The sequence below is a fragment of the Athene cunicularia genome (assembly GCF_003259725.1).
Source record: "Athene cunicularia isolate RWA chromosome 15 unlocalized genomic scaffold, athCun1 chr15_part1, whole genome shotgun sequence".
Taxonomy (NCBI): domain Eukaryota; kingdom Metazoa; phylum Chordata; class Aves; order Strigiformes; family Strigidae; genus Athene; species Athene cunicularia.
Window position 1 is genome coordinate 5,275,078 of NW_020799121.1, and position 23,236 is coordinate 5,298,313.

Below are 23,236 nucleotides of genomic sequence, written 5' to 3' on the forward strand. Positions count from 1 at the left end.
ACCCTGCTGTGCGGCAGGAGCTAAGTAGTCCAGTTGAAAACTTTCCATACTAAGGTAACTCAGGACTGATTCTGGCTTACCAGGATGTGCTGGATTTTATGCTGAGAGGTTTCGTTTGTTGCTCCGACAGCAGTAGAGCTGATCCTGCAGCAGAAACTGCTGAGCAAGGGACAAGAAGTTATGAGGCTTCCTGAGAAGCATGGCTCTCCTGAAGCGACATTTGGGTGGGCTGCACACACAGTTCTCCGTGGGACTGAGCTTTGGGTCAGTGTTCGTTCATGTCTAGGAATAACTTCTGAGCCTCACATCTCTGAGTCCCACTGATTCTTAGGCAGAATGGATAAAAAGATTTGTGGAGGTCTGTATAGGGGACCTTGGCTCTTCCCAGGAAAAGTCCTTGTTCCTCTGGTTGTAGGGCCCTCTTGCTTTGGTTAGACTTTAACAGCAATTAGTCACCCAACAACTTTCTATCTCTGTAATCCACAAGTTTTCCATTAAGTGGCAAACACTTTGAACTTCTCCCCAGCCCTTCTGTTGCAATCTAATCAGCTGTCATTTTTCACAAGGAGATGGAGTTACCTTCACGTTTTATTCATTTCCTGTTTACTGTGGGGGGAGAAACCAAAGCCACAAGAAACAGCAAAAACAACAGCGAAAACAACAACCCACATTGCTCCAGGCACTGTGTGGTTAGATCATTGTCAGCCTCTGCACTTGTCGCTTCCAACTGCCTCTGGATTTACTGCATTTATCAGACACAAGACAGGGAAGAGCAGTGATGTCCAGCAACATGTTTAAAGGAATCTGAGGGGAAGACTCCTTATTGCAGCCTGGGCACTGACCTGCTCTGAAGCCCTGGGCAAGGTTGTCTTTATTGCCCTGTCTCTAAAGCGAGGACATGAATGCTTTTGTCATGATGGCCTGTAAGGCTCCCTGGCCCTGACAGGAGCTTAAAAATGCTGTTAAGCAGTAAAAATTTTTGTGGTGATGATGATGATAGGAATTTGGCAATCTGGACAGGTTGTGGAGTTTGGGGATCTTCCTGTAGGTGTGGCAAGTACTGGAGGCTGTTATTTGGTAGGCATAGGCAGCTCTACAGAGTCTCCCCTGTGTCTCTCCCTCTCTTACCATGAGTATCAGTGGAGAAAGAGGGGAAGGGACCTATTACGACTCAGTTCTTCCTCTTTGTGCTTACAATTTGGTTAGAGCTCGCTCTGCCCCCCACATAGCACATTTAGGCTGTCTCCAAACTACCCTGTAAAAGACATGCAGCACCTTGAGCAAATGGGGAGCTTTCTTTGGGATGGACAGGGTCTGCTGCAGTTGTGGTCATACTGAAAAATGCCTGCCAGGGCTGCAGATTTCTTCTTTGGATAAGAATATCAGCACAATTCAACCTTAATTGTTTCTGGTTTGATCCCAACAAGCTCCAAAGCCAGGCCCCCTCCAAAGCAACTGAACAAGAGGCAGTAGTTTATTGAGATCATGTTTATGTAATTTGCAGAGGAGTGCAAATATAGTGAGCAAATCTTACATTTGCTAAGCTAGTTTGTCCTAGATCTGACAAAACCCTCTTATGCAGCCTTCCTAGCAGTTAGAAGGTGATCTGACTCAGATATGTATCTGCTTTTGAGTCCCTTGACACTATCAAAGCAGGCCCACTCCTTAGGGTAAAAGAGATTTGGACCATGACTTGGTGCACAGGAACACTCCTTACAGTGTTTAAATAGCTCCCTTACTTAGGCTGGCACAGTGTTATGTGAAGAGGATAGGGGAGATCTCTGGCTGAAAAATAAAATCTGGGAAGGGGGAAAAGTGAGATCATTCTCCAGTCCAGTTCACTGAGCATTGCACAAGCAGCTCTGCTTGCAAGAGTCATTCCTACATCTCCCTTCCACACCCAAACCTAAGAACTAGCCATGGAGGTTCCTGTCGGTGCGGGATTTTGATGCTATGAGCTGGTGGCGTTTATTTGGCTGCTGTTGCATGATACTGCAGATCTTGGTGCCGTTGCTGGTAGGTGACAGCAACTCTGAATTCCACTTTGTGAAAGCCTGGGCTGGCTCCTGCCTTTTCTAGTTGCCTCAGCTGAGAAGACACACACGTGTTCTGTTAGATTTGGCATCTCCTTTATACAGCTATTCCAGAGAGACTCAACCAATAATTTATAAGCTCTGAATCAGTCAAACCTTGTTCTAATGCATGACATGGCTTTTCATGGTCAAACAAACCCTTCAGTGAAAGATCAACAAAACTGTACTGAAGGAAGTTGAAAATGAATTATTTTCCCTTTGGAGAGCAATGGTACATCCTTGAGAGATTTCCTCTCCATTCACAGGCTACAAGACTTCCTCTGGTGAAGGGCAGGATGTGCCTCTCAAGAGCCTCCCCAGGTCAGTGTCCAGGACACGACGTTTTATGGGATGCACGTTCCTTCTCCACAGAGCTGCCAGTCCCTGTGGCCATGGAGCTGGGCAGTGCTCCAGCATCAGCTAACTTCGAAGAGTGCAGGAATGGGATTTTCCCTAACAGGGTGGGCATGGTGGCAACAGTGCTCTAATGCTGAGGGAGTCCTTGCTGTCAGGGCTTGTGCCATGGGCAAAATCAGCAGCTGGCAGAGTATTGTTGATGCATGAAGAAAAGGAAAGAAACAACTTTGCCAGTACAGATTGACTCCTGGGACTACCCAACATCAAAGTATTGTCTCCATTCAAGTCTGATCTTTCCTTGTTCTCCACCCTCTATGCTGTTCCCTTTACCGTGAGAAAGTATGAGATGGAAAGTGTCTGACCACTCTGTTCTGAGCTTGCCCTCTAGGCCAGCAATTCTTCAGGGATGGGGAGGGGGAAGGGTGGCATGCCTTTACTGCTCCAAGATACGGCTTCATTACATCACCCTCCCCTTCTGACCACTCCCGTGTATAAAGCCTTGCTGCCACTCGGATCTGTGTGGCTGATCTTGCTTCTGAAAACCCTGCTTCTGGGAGCCCTTGGGGAACAAGGGGCAAGAGAGCAAGGCAGAAGCACCTTCTTTTGGTGTCACTAGCTGAAGGTGAACTGTACCCAGAGAGAACAGAGCTTTTAAAGTAGTGAGTAAACAGCATGATTTTATCTTATCATCTCCATATTTTGGTTGGATTGGGGTGTGAAATAGAGGAGTTGTTTCTTTCCTTTTATCATGTACTTTTCCAGCTCATTAATCGTACTTTATTAAAGTGTACCTTTGTTTCACAAGCCTTCAGGCTCAGGTTTGAAGAGCAAGTGTTTCTCTTTTATAGGGATTTCCAGGTCTTGATCTACTGTGTTGACTTTGAACTCTCTCAGTTAACGAAGGCCAGGTGACAGGCAGCAGGGTCTCTGTCCTGGCAATCTGAATACCCCTTAGGGGAGCTGCTTAACACTGTGACTTGATAGGGTCAGCAGTACATGAACTGATGGCTTCAAGAGGAATTGGGTTTTCTGACAGAGGATGAGATCAGAGAAAGGAACTGAGTCTAGTGACCTGGGAACTCAATCAGGTCATCAGGTAAGATATTTCACCTCTGTGTGGCCCATCCAACCCTTTGAAGGTACCCTATCTACCACCCAACTTGATCTTGATCTTCATTCCTTACTGGGTTGAAAAGGTCTATGAAAAGGTTGGTATGTAGGGTTGTAAGACTGAGTCACAATCTGACCCTGGTTTTGCATGTAGTGTGAGTGACATGGCAGGCTGATAAGAGAAGTGCTGCTTTAGCAGTCTGACAGAGGAAAGACTCTCAAAACTATCAGAGGTCAGAGTTATACAAACACTGGAAGGCAGATTTCATGGGATCCTAAAGATAAGAAATTCTTACGTAAGTCACTGTCCTGCTGGCAAGTAGTTCTCTTCAGAGAAAGCTAGGTCTAAGGAGTGAGCTGAAATCCACAGACCTTGCATACCTCCTCTTCCCACATCATTCTGTGCTTCTGAGTGGTAACCGGGAAATTGCAAACCCTGTTGGGAAGGGAGGTCAAACACTGGCAGGTTTCTTACCTGGTAGCAAGGGGGAAGGCCAGGAGGCAGGTGCAGAGCCAGAAAAGCTGCAGGGACAGTGGGATGATGCAGGGGGAGTCTTCCAGAAGCAGAGTGAAAGGGCAGTGCTGTGGGAGAGAATAGAGCTCACGATGCAGAGCAGGGAGAGCACTCAGCAAATCGCTGTCAGGGGATTAGTCATGTATGGGGAAACTGGCCTGTGAAGCAGAAAAAACTGTCCTGAAATAAACCAAGCAGGCCACATTTAGTTCTTTGTAAAGAAATTCCTGTTGCAAAGAACTTTCAAGGGCAACTGTATTTGTGTGAGAAGGAATCGATTCAGCCCAGGAAAATGAATATTTAGACACGTAAAGGACCAGAACAGCACCCAGAAGACTCTTTGCTCATTACCCAAACGAAAAGAATGGCCCTCTCCTATGTGTGCTTGGAAAACAAAGGCCTGCTCCTGCTCTTGGCTGTTTCTTATGCTACAGTATCTCCATCTCCTGCGGATTACTAAAGCTAACTCCAACAGCTCTGGTTACCTCTCTAGTGGAAGAGGTACAACATCCCCCACTGAAAAGCCACTCAGTCTCCATGTAGCTGTTTGTTTGTGCTGAAGCCCTTCTAACATGCCAAAGGTGGGCTCTCTGGGACTAGGGCTCTTCTCTCTAATCCAGCTCAAGGTCCCAGTCCTGGGGCTGTGTTTTCTGATCCAGTTGTCCACAACAAGCAGGAGTCAGTCCATGGATACTCCAGGAGAGGTAAAATTATTCAACCCAGCCCCATGGCAGTTAAGACACTCGTGTATCTCTAGAGCCTTGATTTAGCAAAAGTAGGTGAATTTAAGCAGGTAGCTACAAATGTTTTTCTGTTGGAAACTGAGGTGCGAGTTCTGCTGAAATCTGTGGAAACATGTTCAGTGAATACAATCTAAAGTTCATTTATTATTTTGGAATCTAAGTTTTTTGTTTGGTATGGTGCTTTTTTCCTCCCCTGTCAAGATGTTCTACAGCCTATAAAATAGTTACCTGCTATGGAAATAACATTAAATAAGCCCTTCTGCAGAGCACCAAGAAAGTCCAAATTTCATCTGTGAGAGCTTAAATGTACATGTGAAGGATAGGTCCAACTGCAGCAGTCAGGCTAAACTAAAGAAAGCCTCTAGCCTTGAGAGTGGGCATTGTTTGTTTTTTTCCCCCTTTCTTACTCTTTAGTCCTTTTTCTCCTCCTATCTGCCTCCTCTGTTTTTCCCTTCCACCAGTTTGGGTTTTATTCTTTTGCCCACATTATTCCCTCTTCTTTCCCCACCTCTTTCTTCAGTATCCCTCTTCCCTCTTTTATTCCAGGATGGTGAGGTTGGGGGGAAGCTGTGTGGGACTGTGGGACTGCTGAGGCAACTGCTGGCAGCTGCGGGGAAAGGCGGGTCTGGTCTGTTAGCTGCAAGAACAGTCCCTTTGGTGGCCTGGCAGAAAGGCTTTGCAAAGATGAAAGAGCTTCATAAATAAATAGTACAGATTGGTGTCAATTTTGGAAACTGGAGCTTGACATAAAATTTATGAGCTAATACTGAGTCTAGGTAGCAGAAAGATAATAAATTGAGGAAAAGGGATAAAAGAAAACAAGCCTTGAACAGAGGAGAGACACCTTTCTCTGGAAGGGAGGAGTGGAAGGTTCGCATTTATTGTCTGATAGGAGTTGAAATGAGATAAGGTTTAATGAATTGGTCCTTGTTACTGTCATTAGGCTCACTTGGGCATACTGAGTTATAGAAAGTAATTTGAATAGAAAATAGGAAATAAGGCTTAGCATCCTTTATTATCAAAATCAAGAAAGTGCTCTTACAAACCAGAATACCACTAGTAAGCCATTATTTCTTTCACGCATACATCCTCTTTATCTGGCAGAGCAAGATAATACAAGATGTAGGAATACCCGTTCTACAAAATACCTTATTTCTGTGAAATAGCTCAGGAAATAGCTTTTTGCGCTGACCCTTCTTATAACCTAAGCTATATAATCTGTGTACCAGTATACCTGTTTTAATCCATTTGAGTATCTTATATCACTGTCTAATCATCATATTCCTTTAGATTTAGCTCTCGTCTACATCTGGAATATCATTAGGATTAGAATTGCTTTACAAGAATCAGAATCTATTGGGATTATAACAATTTTATTAATGTGCCAGTGGCCTGAATCCTTGATGTCAGAAAAATGCAATCTCAAAAGGCCTTTTCAGAACTTTCCCTCTTTGAACACTGGACAGGTGTCTTTGTCAAAGATAAATCACTGTTCCTTCTGCACGGCAATCAAGCAACGCCTCCAACCACCAAGGAGCCTCATCTGCTGTCGCACCACAACATTCAGTAACACTACTTCAGTTATGTGTTGGTTTTGGCTGGGATAGAGTTAATTTTCTTCATAGTAGCTAGTGGTTTGGATTTGTACTGGATAATACAAGGGTGTTTTAGCTGTTGCTGATCAGGGCTCACACAGAGTCAAGGCCTTTTCTGCTCCTCACCCCACCAGCAAGGAGGCTGGGGGTGCACAAGAAGTTGGGAGGTGACACAGCTGGGACAGCTGACCCCAACTGACCCCAGGGATATTCCATACCATAGGATGTCATGCTCAGCATATAAAGCTGGGAGAAGAAGGAAGGGGAGGAATTTGCCGTGATAGTGTTTTGTCTTCCCGAGTAACTGTTACATGTGATGGAGCCCTGCTTTCCTGGAGATGGCTGAGCACCTGCCTGTCAATTGGAACTGGTGAATGAATTCCTTGTTTTGTTTTGCTTGCCTGCATGGATTTTACTTTACTTACTTGTCTTTATCTCAACCCACAAGTTTTCTCACTTTTACACTCCTGATTCTCTCCCCCATCCCACTGTGGGGGAGTGAGCGAGCAGCTGTGTGGTGCTTAGTTGACATCTGGGGTTCAACCATAACAGTTATGTGTGTGGGTAGAAAAACATAACCAGACCTGGGCTGGCAAAAAATGGTTAATAAACCTTCCCATTTACCAGTTATCTTTCATTTCACTTACCTTTGCCCCAGGGAGGAGTGTGCACCTGTGGATGATTATGGGAAACCAGACTTCATAAAATGAGAGCATGTGGGTTTAGTGGGTTTCTCCTCTTTGAGCAGGTGTGTTACACTGGAAGCAACTCTCACTGGAGGGGAAGGAGGTGCTTTGGCTGTGGACAAACATCTGCTTATTTAGTTTCAGCCCTGAAAGTCAGCTGTTGTCTTCCTGCTCTTAGTCAGTCTGACCTGTTGCACTCTGGGCAACTTTTCCAGTTCCTAAAGTACCTTTTTTCTTAAGCGTCTCACCGAGTAACTTGTTTCCCAGAGCTTTTTCAGCAGTGATCTTTTTTTGTATCAGTGGTTTTTGTGTGGCATTTAGCTTAAGTTAGAACTGCCTGCTACCTGTGCAGCTGGTACTTAACTTCCACTGGTTGCTCTACATGTGGAAGAGTGGAACGAGGGGTCAGAAAAGAAACTCTTATTTAGAAGCCTCACATGTTTGTTAACATCTTTATGTTACCGGGTACTTGGTACTATTTGATGCTTACATTCAGGTAGTATTGGATTGCAACATTGCTCTATTAGAGGGGAAAGACTTCCTCATAGACTGCAAAATGAGGACATCTTGTAACACCTTCTATTTTAATAATGCATTAGTTAAAACATCAGGAAATGGAGACCTTGAATTTCATGTTCTGACATATAAAGGAGGGGTCTGAACAATAGATGTGCTTGTGTAATCTGCATTGTGTGAGTCCTTACTAGTGTTGCTTCATGAAATACCGATGGAAAAAATCAATATGGGGTGGAGGAAGAAGCAAAAAGAAAAAATATCCAGAAGTGCTTTCAGGTTGCTTGATGCTTTTCAGTATCTGCAAGTTTTATAACAAGAGCTGTGAAGGTGTTGATTCACACGCTGAAGGATGAACTCCTTTCCAAGGAGGAATAAATGGAGATTTCACTCTGTTGCTCATGTTTCCATGTAATAGTGCAAGCTGATGTCTGGAGAACGTTAAAAATGACCACGCCATGAACATCACAAAAGGAAAGAGGTGGCAAGCCCTGCAAGAAGTACTTTTTTCTTTTTTTTTGTAACAAATTGAGATTAACAAGGCAGCAACCTGCCTTAAACATGGTATAACTGTTTGAGGTGTGGTTTTGCTGCTTGAAACAGGCAAGACTGAGTTATAACAGGACTCTCTATTATATTAATGACTAGACAGAGATACTTGACAGTTCCCAAAGACTATGTACAACTGAAATGAGGTAGTTGTGCATAGTGCAACCTGTACATAGAAACCTATTAGAACCAGAAACATTAACTTCAGGTTTCATAACTTTCTATGACCCCATCCTAACTCTACTTGTGCATAAGTGAAAGAGTAACTTGCTGAGGAGCATCAGACTTGTTCCAGCTCTGTGCTGGTAAGAACATGCCACAGATGAGACTGCATTGCCCTTGTAGAAGGACATAGGAATTTGCTTAATTTTGGTGGCTTACTGTTGTACAACTTGCCTTTCAGCAGTGGGGGCAAAGAGTAACAGTTGGATAATTATGATTTAGAACAGGGGTTTCTTACAGCTGGCAGCCTTTCTGTGTCACCTTGTACCTCTGAGACAAATGTGGTGACAGGGAGACACTTCTGATCTAGACTTACTTCAGGGACATAGTTTTATAGTTCTAAAGTTGCTATTAAGCATAAAACCTGGTAGCATCAAACCTATGGGCTTGAAAAGGGTTCAGTTTAGTAGACTGCATCTTAAATTCCACTATAAAATATTCATCATTTCATATTAAAGGTGTGACAGACTGAAAATGCAGTTCACTTTGTTTGGGGCAGAAGGCAGATACCTTTCCACAGTGTCTGCTTTTTCAGAGGACAGTTGGTTTGGAATAGCTCCTGCCACACTCTTTTTCTGTGGAGCATGAGGGTCTTCCATCAATAAATTAGACACCGTGAGACTGGTATGTGTTACTATCTGAATATGGCCTGGACTCTGCATGTGTACTTCAGACTGGCCAGTAGAAAAAGCTGGTATGTCAAATCCTTCTGAGCCTGCAGAATATTTTCTGTGCCAGCACCTACTTTCCAGAAAGCTTTCATTTTGCTCAAGATTTCTTGAACAATAGCAATAGAACTGAAGGAATCTGCCCTTTAGATGCAATGTCTTGAAAGGAGTATGTAAAAGTCCTCTTTGGAAGATGGGCACATACTAAATCTCTTCCAAATATCTCAAGGCTGGAATGCTCATGTTTTGTAATACTGATTTTACCAAATGTAAATGTTAAACAAACTCAGTTTTGTTGGTAATACAGAAAAGAAGATGTATTTTTAGGCAGAGGAAACATGGCTCATGTTCTCAAAAATTTGTACTCTTGGAGCTAGGCCAAAGTTTGTTAATGAATCATTATAGTATAGCCACCATCCTTCTGAAGAAAGTAAAGATCCAGTGTATCAAAGGTTGGAGTGGGGCAGAGGGACTGGACAGGTTTGGAATTGAGACATTAACCACTTGACTGATCCTGCTAGGTCAAACGATAGCATCTAGCAGTGCCGACTGGCATCCAGGCAGACTTCGCTTCGTCCTGCGTTTGCAGGACAGCCTTCTGGCTAAAACTCAGACTTAGGACGTGCGGGCTTGAATTCTTGCTGTGCCCAAGTTACAGGCAAGCTGTGATTTGCCTGTGCTACATTCTGGATGGGCACTCAGCTCTTGTGTTCAGAGCTGGGGCTGAGGTTTATACCAAGCCATGGACAGCAGCAGTGGCGTAAGCTTTAGTAGCTGAGTCCTTAGAGTCCAAAGACAGTTGGTGCAGCTCATTACCATGAGTCTGGGTTGCTACTGGGGTTTGTGCTACAATGCTACTGTTCAACAGCAGGTGAGCTGCAGCCTTTGGGATGCAAATGTGCTTCCAGACTTAGCACAAGCAGACATGTAGGATTTTTGCTTAAAAGCCTCAGTGAAGTTTAGCGATGGAGGGCAGGTTTCTTCACCCCTACCCTCCTGCTCTGCCATCTTCCCTGCCAGAGGGTGCTGCTGTGGGAGCAGGGATGGCAGAACAGGCACTGCATCTTCTCAGTGCATCTGGAGTATTAATCCAAACTAAACCAATTTAAGGTAGTGTGTGACCATGATTGCTGGAGAACGGATACACGAGCTGATCAGGTGCCCTTGTATTGCAGACAGTCACTCACACTTGGCAGAATGGTTATTCCCACCAAATAGAAGCACAGCTGAATCTGTCAGGGTGTCTGGGTTTAAGCTGCAAGGTACAGACACACTTAAAATTCAGTCTCTTTTTGACCCACAAGGGTGCCAGCTGGTTAGGCAAGAGGGGTGTGAGGGTACGTGACCATGGGGAGATGGGGGCACTCCTACTTAAGCAACTGAGCAAATATGTGGTCATCTTAATCAGAATTTAAGAGCTAGCAATGAGGTTTGGGAATACTCACATTTGCACCACACAGTAACCAAACCCAATAGGATTACTCTGCTGGTGATACATAACCTTTGTGGATGCTAAAATATGCATTTTAAAAGGTGTGGGTTCTTGACTCTTCACCTAGTCAATGATTACTTCTGCATTCCTCTGGTACTGTGAATTGCAGCGTAATGAGTTTCAATGGGTTAATTTCCGTGAGCAGAGTAGTACAAATATCAAATAGTATGGTATGTTTTGAAAAGCTCTTAAGGGAAGATAAGTGGTTACTGCTACGAGGTTACTGCTAGAGGTTACTGCTACTGTTCCTAGAAAGGGGTTCACTGCTTGATAAAGGATATTCAAAGGCTATCAGTACATAAAGATCTGTGCAGAAGGACAGGACGGACTTGAAAATACTCTTGAGAGGTAAGGGGGATTTAGAAATTACCTTCATTAAGCCACTTCCATTGGCCTGGAAGTGCTGTGTGGGATTTCTTATTTGGTAGAATATGGGACACTGTGACTTTTTTTAACGTATCAGATTAAAGCTTGCCAGAAGAGAATGATAGGACCTGACTAACAAGTCTGAATATGCTCAGGTCTAATAAACAACTTGTAGTTTAAGGGCAGAAGAGCACCTGAAAACATCTTTTGCAACAGTTGGGAGAATAGAACTATTTTAATGAGGCATTTTGATTTTAAATTGGGAGTGAATGTAACAGTGATGTTCTGAATGAGTTTATAAAATTTTATTTTGATAACTTGCATTTTTGAGATTGAGCTTTCCAGTTCTGGATTTCTGGGAGGTCCCCAACTAGAATACACTGTGAAAACCGTTTGCCTTTATTTTGCCTTTCGGCATTTTTTTACTTCATAGTTTATGCTGAAGTGTCTTAAAATAAAAAAAAATGTGGAATCTGATGCTAAAATTTTTGTAGGAAAACATGAAAGTTTTTCTGGGAGAAAATTTGCTTCAAGAGGAAATTATTGTCTCTTTTTCAGTGAACTCTGATCTTATATTGGACAGAGCACTACATGCCATTAAGCTTCAGAAAACCCAGCTCCTATGGAGGAGTTGCAAATCTTGGTTACGGTAGCTCTCTTTGTGAGCAGCATGGTGGAACAGGTTGCTTTATTCAGGGACTTTTTGCCCAATTATCTCTGCCTTGACATCACAGCAATAAGTAGGGACCACTGATCTGCACTGAGGTCTGTCTGCTTAAAATTCATCTGTATGCACATGAGCCCTCAATGTGCTAAAGGTTTTTAACCTGCATCTGAGGGGAGGGAGGCAGCGAGTCACAGAGGGCACAGGCCAGTTGGGCAGGAACCGACATGGAGGCGCCAGCTCTGAGGAAGGCTTTTCACTGAGTTGACTGGAATTACTGTAATTCTCCAGGGACTGCTCTGTCTCCCTGCTCTGGGCAGGACATTGCCTAGATCTGAATTTGGAAGCCTCTTTGGGCTTCTTCATGGCTTGGCTGAACTCTGCGTTAGATCCCTTATCACTGGTAGAGATGAAGATGATATAAGTTTTCAGCTTAAATATTTTGTGATGGATAAGTACAAGAACTTCATCGGTTTGAGTTCCAGCTTAATACCAGAACATATCTCCTGTCTCATTGTGTGGCCTAGAATTGTCTAGACTTAAAATATCTGCTCATTTTGAATGCCAGATACTTCAATATTTGAGTCACAGTTTTCTACAGAAATCTGTGTGAGATTTGAGTAGGAAATTATTTCCTTAGATACAAGAGGTGGTTGTTAATAACTTGTTTAAAGTCTCTAGAAGGCATTGTGCGGACAAGGTAGAAATAGTTATGGGAAAAATGCCTGCTAGTCACCGTGAAGATCAGTACCTGATAGGAGATTCCATCTGCCTGCCTGGTTAGTAGCGGAGCCAGAGTCCTGTGGGACCAGACCTTTGTGTGTGAGTACAGGACAGAAGGCACAGGAAACCAAACCTTTTTCTTTTGGGACTGTTCTCAAAAAGAGAGCGCTCAGGAAGTTTGTCTCTCTTAACAATGCCATAGAAGAGCAAGTGTGAACGTATTGCTTCCAAAGTTACAAAGCTTTCTGCCATCTGGGCCAACACAAACATGTTAGTGGGTAGAAACACTGCATCTGAGCCATCCCAGTTCAACCCAAGAGTAAAGATATGTACAGCCTGCACCAGCTCACCCACCGCTATTGGGGGACTATTTGTGGTGAGATCCAAAGACCTCATTGCAATGGGAGAGCTTGGACCTCGTAGGCAGGAAGCAGGCTTAATGTTACAGCTACGTTTGTAATCTTCATAAAAATCCTTGTTGTATAAGGTGTTTATCCTCTGGCCTTTGGGTAATCATGGCATATATTAGCCTGCCAGAACCCAAGAACTGTAGATTGTGTAATGAGGAGTGGGTGATGGGGAATGGGCAGCCTAAGCTTTGGATCTGGTGTGTGAGAAGGCATAACATGCCCTGGAAGGCTTAACAACCAGTTTTAGTAGGAAAGGGGCAAAGACCCTATTTAGTTATCCAGGTCATACTAAATCTTGCAGAACTGCTAGAAAACAGATATATAAGCAAAATACAAACTGGATAGCTTGAAACAACAAATAGATCTTGCAAACTTTTCTCCTTTCAGAAGTGGAAGAAAAGCTGAACTCACCAGAAATAGCCATGAACAGTCCCAGTATACTTTCTATATTGGTTTTGTCCTAATTTTCTTCAGTGCAAGCTCTCTTGGAGCAGATAACCCCAGCTAATTAGCTGCTCGGAGGCTGATGACCCTGGATAATTTTGCAGATGAAAGCAGAAGTTGCTGACTGTTGTCTTTACTGATATGGTTGGCACAATGATACCTGGGAATTTGAATTGTCTTCTGGCTAACTGGGTGTGCACACAGACCCTGAGTGCAAGGGCTTCCCACAGGTAAAGGAATAATATCTTTTCTTCATGACACTATCTCTCAGTGAGCCCCCAGTGATGAGGAAAGTAAGGCAATAATGGTGCGGGGAACAAGCACCAGCCTGGTAGTTGATGTGGACCCCCCCCAGCCATTAGCACAAGGATGGATGTAATAACTCTTGACCTCTGAATATGATCTGGGGCCCTGGCAGGGTGCTGGGAAGAGCCCTTGGGAATGAGTAGCCTGTCCTGTCAAACAGTGCCTACACCTGTAGCAAGACAGGGTGTCAGTGATCGACTCTGCGTACCCAATCCTGAAGTGTGGCATCGGCGTAATTAGCTCTCTTACAGTCTTATATACACTTTAGAGATGGATCCACCCCTATGATCAGTTGTAGGCACCTTCATTAGATTGTCACATAATGCTGGATCAGTAACGGGACATTTGTGTGAACAGCCCTTGGGCACCTGCTACCAAGCTGTTTCAAGGCCTCTGTTGGCTTGGGCTCCTGGGCCCTGTGGCAGTCTTGTGGCTGTTCACTTTACATACGTTCTCACTCAAAAGTCACTGACAGTTCACTCTATACAACAGTAGAGTATGAAAGCATTATTTCAACTGTTTGTTATCAATTAAATATGAAAATGTTATTGATATGGATTAGAGTTTGAGTTTTATCAGAAGAGCATAGCTGATGTGACAAGACGTCCAATCTATCCTTGCATAACACGTGCTGTCTGGGCAAAGTAAGGATGGATGTCTCAAAGCCAATGGCCAAGTTTTGGCTCCTGGGCTGGCAGTGAGAGCAAAAGGAACTCTTAGGAGTGGATGCTGAGGTATGCAGCTGTTGCAAGATGGCTTTAAAGCAGAAGCCCATTGGGTTAAAGTTTGTGGTTAAAGTTTTAGGCGTTGTCAGTGGATGCTTCCTTCATTACTTCATTCAAGAACAAGGCAGTGCCTCACCATACCTGGACTCCTTTGTCATCCTCTGATATCCCACTGTTCTCTCTCCCCTGCTTTCTGGCTGGTACGTTTCCTCTTTCTCCTCTTTTGGTTCTCCTGGTGCTTTCCCTGACCATGGCGTGGTCACCTCTGTAGTGTGCCCCAGCCCTCTTGGCAGCAATGGCAGACCCTGTGTGCCCTGCCTGACGCTGGCTAGCCTGTTGCACTGGGGCTCTTTTAATTCAAAACCCCCATTTTTAAATAAGGTTGTGAATGTTGTGACACATCTGAATACAGCCCAATGGGGTTGCTCATACAAGCATAACTCTGCTTCTTGCTGGTCCTCCTCCTCTCCTAATATAAATTAAGACAGACTATCAGGCAACATTTTAAATTCCATGGGTAGGATTGGTTGTTGGACCTTTCTAACAGTGAGGAAAAAAATCATATTGCTTTTAATGGTTTTATAGCCCCTCTCTCCTGGAGACCTATTGCTGCTGCCAAGCAGTGCTGTGTGACTGAAGTGCTAGCCAAGCTTCCAAACAGCTGAATTTGGCAGAGAGCTGGAGGTTAAAGCCAGCCTCAGCAGACAGTAGCTGGGAAGCCAGCTCAGGTGGTGGCCCACAGCTGCTGCTCCACTCCCAACAATAAATCAGTGTGGGGACTTGACTTGAGAGCCGAGGCTCAAACCATTGGTACAAAAACTCAGCTGTTCCTGCAGTGCAGGGCACAGGGCAGGCATGGAGAGGTGGGTTAGAGAATGGGTATCTGCAGGCTCCTGATCCATCTCCCAATTGCTGTACTGCAAACAAAAAGCCTGTTCAGCTCTCTGCTGTGCCACAGTTAGGAAGGTAGGACTGTGCAAGGGATGCTTCCCTCCAGGGTCAGCCTGAAACAGGTTAAGGAGTTTATGGGAGTTGAGCTGGCAGCTAAGGTGGAGAGGATTATCCTCAGCTGAGTTTGCTCTCTGTACCGTTGAAGAAGAGGAAGCTGCAGATCTTTACTCATACATCTGCTTCTTCCTTAGCAGGATCAATCTGACAGATTGTACAGATGCACTTCTATTAAGGGCATTCCCTCTTTCTGGCCCCACTTGGGCAACCCCGTACCACAGAGCAGTGCAGGGGCAGCGCCCAGCAATTGGTGTCTCTTCACAGAAGTGTGTGTGCTTGGTTCCTGTCCCCAGTGGCGTGTGTCTCATCCTCGCCTTGGGGGCTGGCAGCGGCCGGAGCTGTGCCTGAGGTGGGCTGGAGGGCCCTTTTCAAGGTCTGCGCACTCACCGGGCAGCTGGGCACTCCGTGGGGAGCTCTGACGGGTCCACGGGAGATGCTCATGGGTGTCATGCAAATCCAGAGGAGGTGAAAGATGGGAGAGCAGAGGTACCATCTGAGGTTTCCCCTTCTCCTCTCCTGCTCTCAGAATAACTTGCCTGACAAGGCAGTAAATCTTTACAGGAGCCTGGCAGTGAGGCATGCAGTCGTGGAGAACTGCGCAGCCCCAGCCAGGAGCCCATGGGTTAACACATCAGCCTCGAGCTTGAGTCACCCCAGGCTTGCGGGACAGCCAGCATAGAGCAGCCTTCAGATGAAACAAAGTACCTTCTGCCTAGCTGGGGCACAGATAAAAGATCCCATGGCATTTCTTGTGAAGCCTGGAGGAGACTGCCAGTGCTGAAGCTGAGCTCCCTCTGCCAACAAACAAAACTGTCTCTAAACTCCGAGGCTGTGTGTGAGCTATTGTTGGGGACACAATGGCTTCTCTGTTTCCCTGCACAGTCATTGCTCTGCAAACACCACTGATCTCTTTTAAAAGCAGTTGAGTGCAAATCAAGTTCTAGAACCTGGAAGGAGGTTTTATCCATTTACCTTTTACTACCCTCAGTTGACATTTGTTTACAGAACAGATACAGTCGATTTACACCCGCGTTTGAGCTGCTTTACTTGGAGATGGACATCTATAGTGCTCAGACTGACTCACAGATACAGGGCTTGGATACCAAATGTGTCTAATTTAAATAACAGAAGTGAGGGCGAGGTTGAGGGGACAGTGCTTGCTAATCTCCTCCCTCTGAGAAAAGTTTCGGTTTGGCTGGCCTGGCCTGTTTCCTCTAGTTCACGCAGTTCTGGCACACTCACTGCTCCCTAAGCTGCGTGTGCTGCTGCGGCAAGGAACCAGTGTGCCCTCGCTGCTGGAGGCTGCTCTGCTTTAGGCTGTTGGGTATCTACAGGGGGTGGGGTTGGTGGGTGCACTCTTCACCCAGCATGCCATGGATTAGCTTGTCTCGCAGGATGGCAGATCTTTCGGTAAGGTAAAGGGCATCTTGACTATTGCACAAGTACAGTACTCACGGTGAAAAACCAAAGCTGCACCACACAGGGGGAAGTTAGTCCCTAAAGGCAATATGATGAATTTTGGTCTTTTTTGCTGGAACAATCCTGTAATGGGAAAGGAAGTGGGTCAAAGAGTAGCTGTTCAAGCTGCATTTCCTAACTGTTAGTCCCAAGAAGGTGGCAGTGCCTGTCCATCCCCTCAGTAGCTCTTGACACATCCTGGGGTGTATCTGGAATATGCTTCCTGGAGAGGTCCTTGTTGTCCTGTGCTGGCTCGCAGATGGACTATAACCCTGTGCACCCCAAGAACAGCCGTGCGCAGGGCTGGGAGACGTGAGCACTGAGTATTGCTCTCTGGAAGTGGGGGGCTCATTGGAAAGGTGCTCTGGCCAAGGGCCCTGAGCAGGAAGGGGTGCTGTGCTCACACTGGGGTGTGCCAAATAGCTTTGGCAAAGGTTGCTTGCTAATGATTAAGATGTGTTTTGAACTGGTCCCTGACAAGCATCTGGACAGAGACTTCACAGACATGGTATTTAAAATAGTTTAAATTTAAAAGTCAAATTCTAAAAAAAAATTTACCTCTGAAGATGATGTGAGTCATGACTAACACCAATTATATTCTGCTCCTTTGATTTCCTTTCTCATCTATGAATTTGCTATTGCTGTATGAGGTTACCTGCCTGTTATAAGACAGGTTCTTACCCAAGTGATAGTTGCTGGTTTGAGGCCTTTTCATTGCTGGTACTGTAACACTTCAGAGCTGCTACCAAAGGCTTTCCAGGAGCCCCTGGCGTGCTCACTGAAGTAGATCACTCTGGAAATAGTATGCCAGTAATGGGGAAAGGGGAAGCTGGTAAAAGCTTTGGAGTTGTTAGAATGGTTGTTCTGCACAGATATGGCAGGGACATAGAGAAATGGTACCAGCAATGCCCACAGAAAAGGTCTTGATATGAATTTGAGTGAAGAAATATTTTGGGAGACCCTCTTCATGAGAGGTTCAGGGAAGGATGAAGCTCTTCACTGCCCACAGCTCAGAACTCACGGAAATCTGCTAAAAAGCGAGGGCTGGAAAAATGGGAAGAAGTCATCTATGCAGCCTCACTCTGTGACTATGAAGTAGGGAGGAAGAGGTCAACACAGATGGCTGCTCACCTGGCAAAGCCAGCCTGCCTCCAGGGTGTGGGCAGGATGCAGTCCTTGACTCCATCACATTACAGAGGAGGCAAAGGGCTTGCCAGCGTGTGTTGGAGGGGGGAATCTGGTAAAACGTCTCTGGTATTGCTGACTTGATTTGGGAACTACATCAAATCCAGTCTGACACTGGGTCCCTGTCCTCCCAAGCAGAGCAGTAACTTAACTGCTTGTGGAGTGTCTAAAATTCTCAGAGCATAAAGTCACAAAGAGCAATCATTTGTCCTCTCACCACTGAAAGGTAACAGTAGCAGGACATCTTGAACATCCCCTCCCCTCTTGGTATTCTACTTCGCTTCAAAACAGGCCATGCCCTGATGAAACTGAGAGCCCCAGAATTGGGCTCTCGCCTCCCCTGGCCACTCCTTCCCAAACCCTTCCACATGCAGAGCTGTTGGCTGCCGGGCATAGAGGGGGAAACAGTGGGTGTGAAAGATGAGAGATGAAAAGCCTGTTCTTGTGCCTGATCATCTGCTCCCTACTTTCCATGTGCCCCAAAAGCAGCAAGGTTGACGATCCTGTCTCTTCCCACAGGAAGATGAAGAAGCGCTATGTGGTGGCCGGGGTCCTGACTGCAGCCCTGCTGGGGCTCGTCTTGTTCCTGGGACTCTTCTTTGGGCTGCGCTCTGACGTGGGGGACACACACACTTATAAGAGGGCAGCTGTGGCTACAGACGCGGGGCAGTGCTCAATAATTGGAAGGTACCAGCTAATTGTGCTGTGACTCTCATTAGCTCTGACAGCTCTTGCACAAGGCAAAACTGTTGTTTCTCGGATGTCCAGGTGCAAGCCTGGCAGTTGCCCAGCACAGATAATCTCTAATCTCCCTATAGAAGGAGGAGGCTGTAATAAAACCTGGTCTTTCACCGTGCCTGACCAATGCTACTGCAATCGCTCAAAGGCAAAGATTTCCTAGATGCATGAACAATGGGAACAAGAAATGCTTTTCAAGCTCCTTTTGAAAAGCATTTATCAAGCTGTCCTCCAGTTCTAGATGCAAGTGCTGCAGATTTCAGGCTCCTCAGAGAGTTGTCATTTCTCATGTGTAATGAATGTATCTGGGATGCCCGTCCCCACAAGTACTTGGACACATCTCTGTTTCCAAGCTAGTTTGGAAATGTCTCTAATGAGGGCTGCTCTGGTCTGCACCTAGACCATTAGGATCTGTTCTCTAAAGTGACAAAAGCTCAAAACTTCTTATTCCCAAGGAACTGTAGACTGGGTGTGGACAAATGTGCATTAGAGGATCTGTCCTAGCTGCTCTGACAAGATGATTCCACTGCTCACAGGTAGCTGAGACACTGTAACATGTCACCATACGATGCCTTCTCTTCTGCTGCACAGGGACATCCTTCACCAAGGTGGATCAGCAGTGGATGCTGCGATTGCAGCTCTGCTTTGTGTAGGACTCATGAATGCTCACAGCATGGGCATTGGAGGGGGCCTCTTCTTTACCATCTACAGCAGCACAGGTAAGGGACAGGGCCATACACGTCTGGAACAGTGTGAGAACTGTTTATCTAAAGCAGGTGATTTATCCTACCTGAGTGAAGGTAAAAGACTGACTCTCACAGACTCTGGGAGAACATGCTGTCCTCAGAATAATTGCCAAGAAACTGGCTCACATTGATCAGACTTCTTCAGCAGAGACCATGCCTGTGTGTTGAGACCAGAGCTAAACATCATCTTCCTTGCTCTGTCATTAAAGGAAAAGTGGAAATCATTAATGCAAGAGAGGTGGCTCCAAAAAGAGCATCGGAGGACATGTTTGGGAACAACACACAGCTCTCTCTGAAAGGTATGGCAAAGGCTTTGGGGGGACCACACATCTCCAACTTTAGCTGCTACTGACATGTCTAAATTAAGAACATCTCTTATGGTTAGGCTCTTGAAGATCTACAGGATTTCTCACCTATAAATGTCCTCTACTTACACAATCTGCAAACTCTGTCCTGGCAAGGAAGCTAAAAATAATAAACTAGTCAGTCACCTCATCACTTGCAGGTGAATCCAAAGCACTGAGTATGACCTGTTCCATATCTGCCATCTTTCCTTCCCACCTCTTTGAATAAATCTTTGTGGATCAGCTTAGTTCTTGTCAGTTCAAGTGTTCTCCCTAAATACCTTTTGGGGTGGCTTCAACGAATGGTTCAGTGGCTCCAGAGAAGAAGTAGTAATTTCCTTTCAGGGAAGTATTTTCTAATCAAAAATAGAAAGAAATACTAACTAGTTCTCTTCATGGTCACTCCTGTAACCAAGGAGGAACAGCACCTTGGAGAGGGTTTGAGAAGTGTGTTGAGCTTCTGGGAGATGCCAATAAAAATAGGATCAAAGCAAAACTCTGCACCACTGATTACTACAAGTAATCAATCTATTGCAATTGTCATTGAAATGCTACAGCAAAGTTTTTGGCTTAAGTATGTACACAGTCTGTGTCCTGTTACTGTAGGGTGTTCTCCTCTGAAGGACTGGAAATTGCAGGCAGCTATGATAGCTTCTGTGTTCTGAGCAGCTTTTCTCTGGTACAGAGCCGACTGAGGGGAAATGACAATAAAAACTTGAGTTATCATCAGGAGGACAGAGGTGTTTCAACAGTCCAGAATATGTAGGCATAGATGTCAGACAGAACAATTTTTAGCACTGTATGCATACACTGAGCTGGTCATAGTATATGTAATCCCTGCCTAAAACCAGGGCTGATGGAGAAGCTTGCTCTACCTCCTACTGCTTTAATTCGTGGTTTTTTTTTTTCTTGCTATGAAAGACTAATACATTCTTTATCTGCTCCAGGAGGACTGTCCATCGCTGTTCCAGGAGAAATCCGTGGGTATGAACTGGCTCACAAACGTCATGGCAAACTGGCATGGAAAGATCTGTTTCTGCCCAGCATCAAGTTGGCAAGAGAAGGATTCCCTATTGGGAAAGGCCTTGCAGCAGCCATCAAATCAAAACAGGAGTCAATTGAAAGAAATCCTTCACTGTGGTAGGTAGAGCAGTTGCTGTTCTGTGCAGAGAAATTTGGGGTAACTGCATCCTAGCTGAAAAGTCTCTGTGTTTGTGTAATGTAGCATCTGTGAGGAGTGTGCCTCCCCTCCAGTGGCTGTACTCACTGTACCTGCTGATGTTATTCCAGCTACCTAAAGGTGCTAAATCATGTGGCAAATTTTAGGAATGTTCAGTCCTGACCTTTAAATGGAGATAAATTCTGCTCTTAAAGTCCATTTGTCTGAGCAAAGGTGGAAATAGAGTACATGCTGGGATTAATCTATCAGATTGCAATGTATTTTCTGAATCCCCAGCTTTTCCTCATGCTGTAAGTGCACCAAGCTAATCTTACCTGCATTTGGGGCAATTGCAGAGTCTCCTTGAACATCTCATCTGCTGTCAGGCAGTGGGAATTTGGGTCATCTCTTACTCTGCAGTCAGCCTTCCTCAAGCGATGCCTCTGACCATCCACTTCTGGCAATGACTATGAACATGAAGGGTTTTAAATGCTCCTCCACTTTCTCTTACTGTGAAGCCCTTGGTGTCTGTGTCCAGCCCTACTGGAGATCATGCTTAATCCTCACTTTTCCTTAAAATCTCTGCCAGCTGCAGGTTGATTTCCAATCCAATTGGGATGTACAGCCTGGGCCTATCTCCTGTACTTCTACCTGGCAGGTCCACAGCAGCACATTCATGATCCATGATGAGGGAGCTAGAGAGGAAACTGTCTACCTCAAAGTGCTCTGACAAACAGGGATCGAAATGCGTTCTCCTGGACTCACTGGAAGCTCTGAGCCTCATAGCTTCATAGTCTGTGCTCTAAATTGAACTGCTTGAGTTCAAGGACTATGGCCCCTCCTGGGCATCTTGAGGCAGTTGTTGGCCCCTTGGGCAGGTAGGGAGGGTGGCCTGCCTTGGTGAAAGAGATCGGCCCTCCCTCCTGCAGGCTTCACTGAGAAAATTCTGAGCAGTGTGGAATCCCAGGTCAGAAACCACTGTTCACTTTTATGTCCCAGTGCAAGATATCAGGACCCCTGGGGCATAGCCCAGGCAGTTTCTCTTCTCTCCAAGAAGCCTCTAGCATGAACACTCAAATACGGTGTCAGCTGGTACAGGTACACATAGTGTTGAACTTGTCTCTCAGATCTGATCTTCTCAATCTCCTTTCTCTGTTAGCGAAGTGTTCTGCAGAGGAGGGAAAATTCTGCATGAGGGCGATATCATCAAGATGCCTAAACTAGCCAACACATACGAGACTATAGCCAGTGAAGGAGCAGATGCCTTTTACACAGGAAGCCTGGCAAAACAGATCATCGATGACATCCGCAGTGTAGGTGAGAAACAGGACATCTGTCCAAACCAGCACGAGTGACCCTACTGCTGCGGCTCAGCATCCAGGGAGGAGCCAGTGACCTGCAGAAGCCTTGGAAGTGGGTCAAGCCTACTGCCTGAAATGCTGCCTCTGAGATCTGTGGCAACAGGACACCCAAGAGAAGCTTTAATGGATGCCTTTGAAACTCAGTCAGGAATGGATAGTATATACTGTGCATTTCTGTACCGTATAGTCTAGCAAGTCTATGCCTTTCTGGATATAGCTTAGTAGATACGTGCTGTTCACAGAGCCTGAATCCAACAAGTTTCTACCTAAAACATATACATGGTCCTGTAAACTCTGAGCTTGTTTAATCTCTCGATGCCACTAGATGGTGGTAGTATCCTGTCCTTACTAGCTAGCATTGGCTAGCTTCAGTGAACCTCCTATGTGTAAATCATTTACTGGCTTTATTTGTGGTGGTTAATTACTGTCTTACCCCTTCTGATAAGAAAGGCAATGGAACATACAAATTATTCTGCTTGTGGGGTAGCACCAAGAATCTGCACCCAAAAGCTGCATCCTCCTCCTATAAACAGGACTCTTAAGGACATTTTGTTACTTGACATTGCTGGTGTCCTTTGTAAAAAAAGATGGATCACCAGATTTTTGGCTGCCATAAATCAGCCCAACTTCAAGCTTAGGCTATCTGAGCCTCAGCTGGATCTATCAAGGAATAAATTCATCTCCCATGCACCCATCTTTGCTCTCTTTACCTTGCAACTTTTTGGATTTGTCTGTGTTCCCTCCTGTCTTTGCTGTGATACATGGTGATGGAGTATTACCTCCTTTTCCCACCAGAGATCACATAAACCCACATCTGTAGTCTCCTTCTCTTTTCCAGGGGGCATTGTCACACTGGATGACCTGCGGGACTACAATGCAACAGTGATTGAAGACCCCATACAGATCACGCTTGGGGAGTTCACCCTCTACACACCTAGTGCCCCCCTAAGTGGCCCCGTGCTAGCCCTCATTTTCAACATCCTGAAAGGTGAGAGTGCCCCTGAGCAGTGCCTCACGGGCAGCAGGAGCTGGGAGGACTCCAAAGACAACGCCTTTTTTGTTTTGGGAGCCGGGCCTC

The 23,236-nt window shown here is 45.4% G+C and overlaps 1 protein-coding gene across 9 annotated transcripts in view; it reads left to right on the top strand.

Annotated features, from left to right (window-relative positions):
* GGT1 (gamma-glutamyltransferase 1) overlaps positions 1-23,236 on the top strand; it is a 61,500-nt gene that overhangs the window by 31,771 nt on the left and 6,493 nt on the right. For 6 of the 9 annotated variants that reach the window (XM_026859563.1, XM_026859560.1, XM_026859562.1 and 3 more), the window contains 6 exons: positions 18,330-18,497; positions 19,140-19,267; positions 19,504-19,593; positions 20,586-20,778; positions 21,957-22,114; positions 22,997-23,146. In XM_026859563.1, the coding sequence (XP_026715364.1) occupies positions 18,334-18,497; positions 19,140-19,267; positions 19,504-19,593; positions 20,586-20,778; positions 21,957-22,114; positions 22,997-23,146 (883 nt within the window). In that variant the 5' untranslated portion in view covers positions 18,330-18,333. Of the gene's footprint in view, positions 1-18,329; positions 18,498-19,139; positions 19,268-19,503; positions 19,594-20,585; positions 20,779-21,956; positions 22,115-22,996; positions 23,147-23,236 lie in introns of those variants that run through there. The other 3 variants (XM_026859564.1, XM_026859565.1, XM_026859566.1) reach the window with 3 other exon arrangements.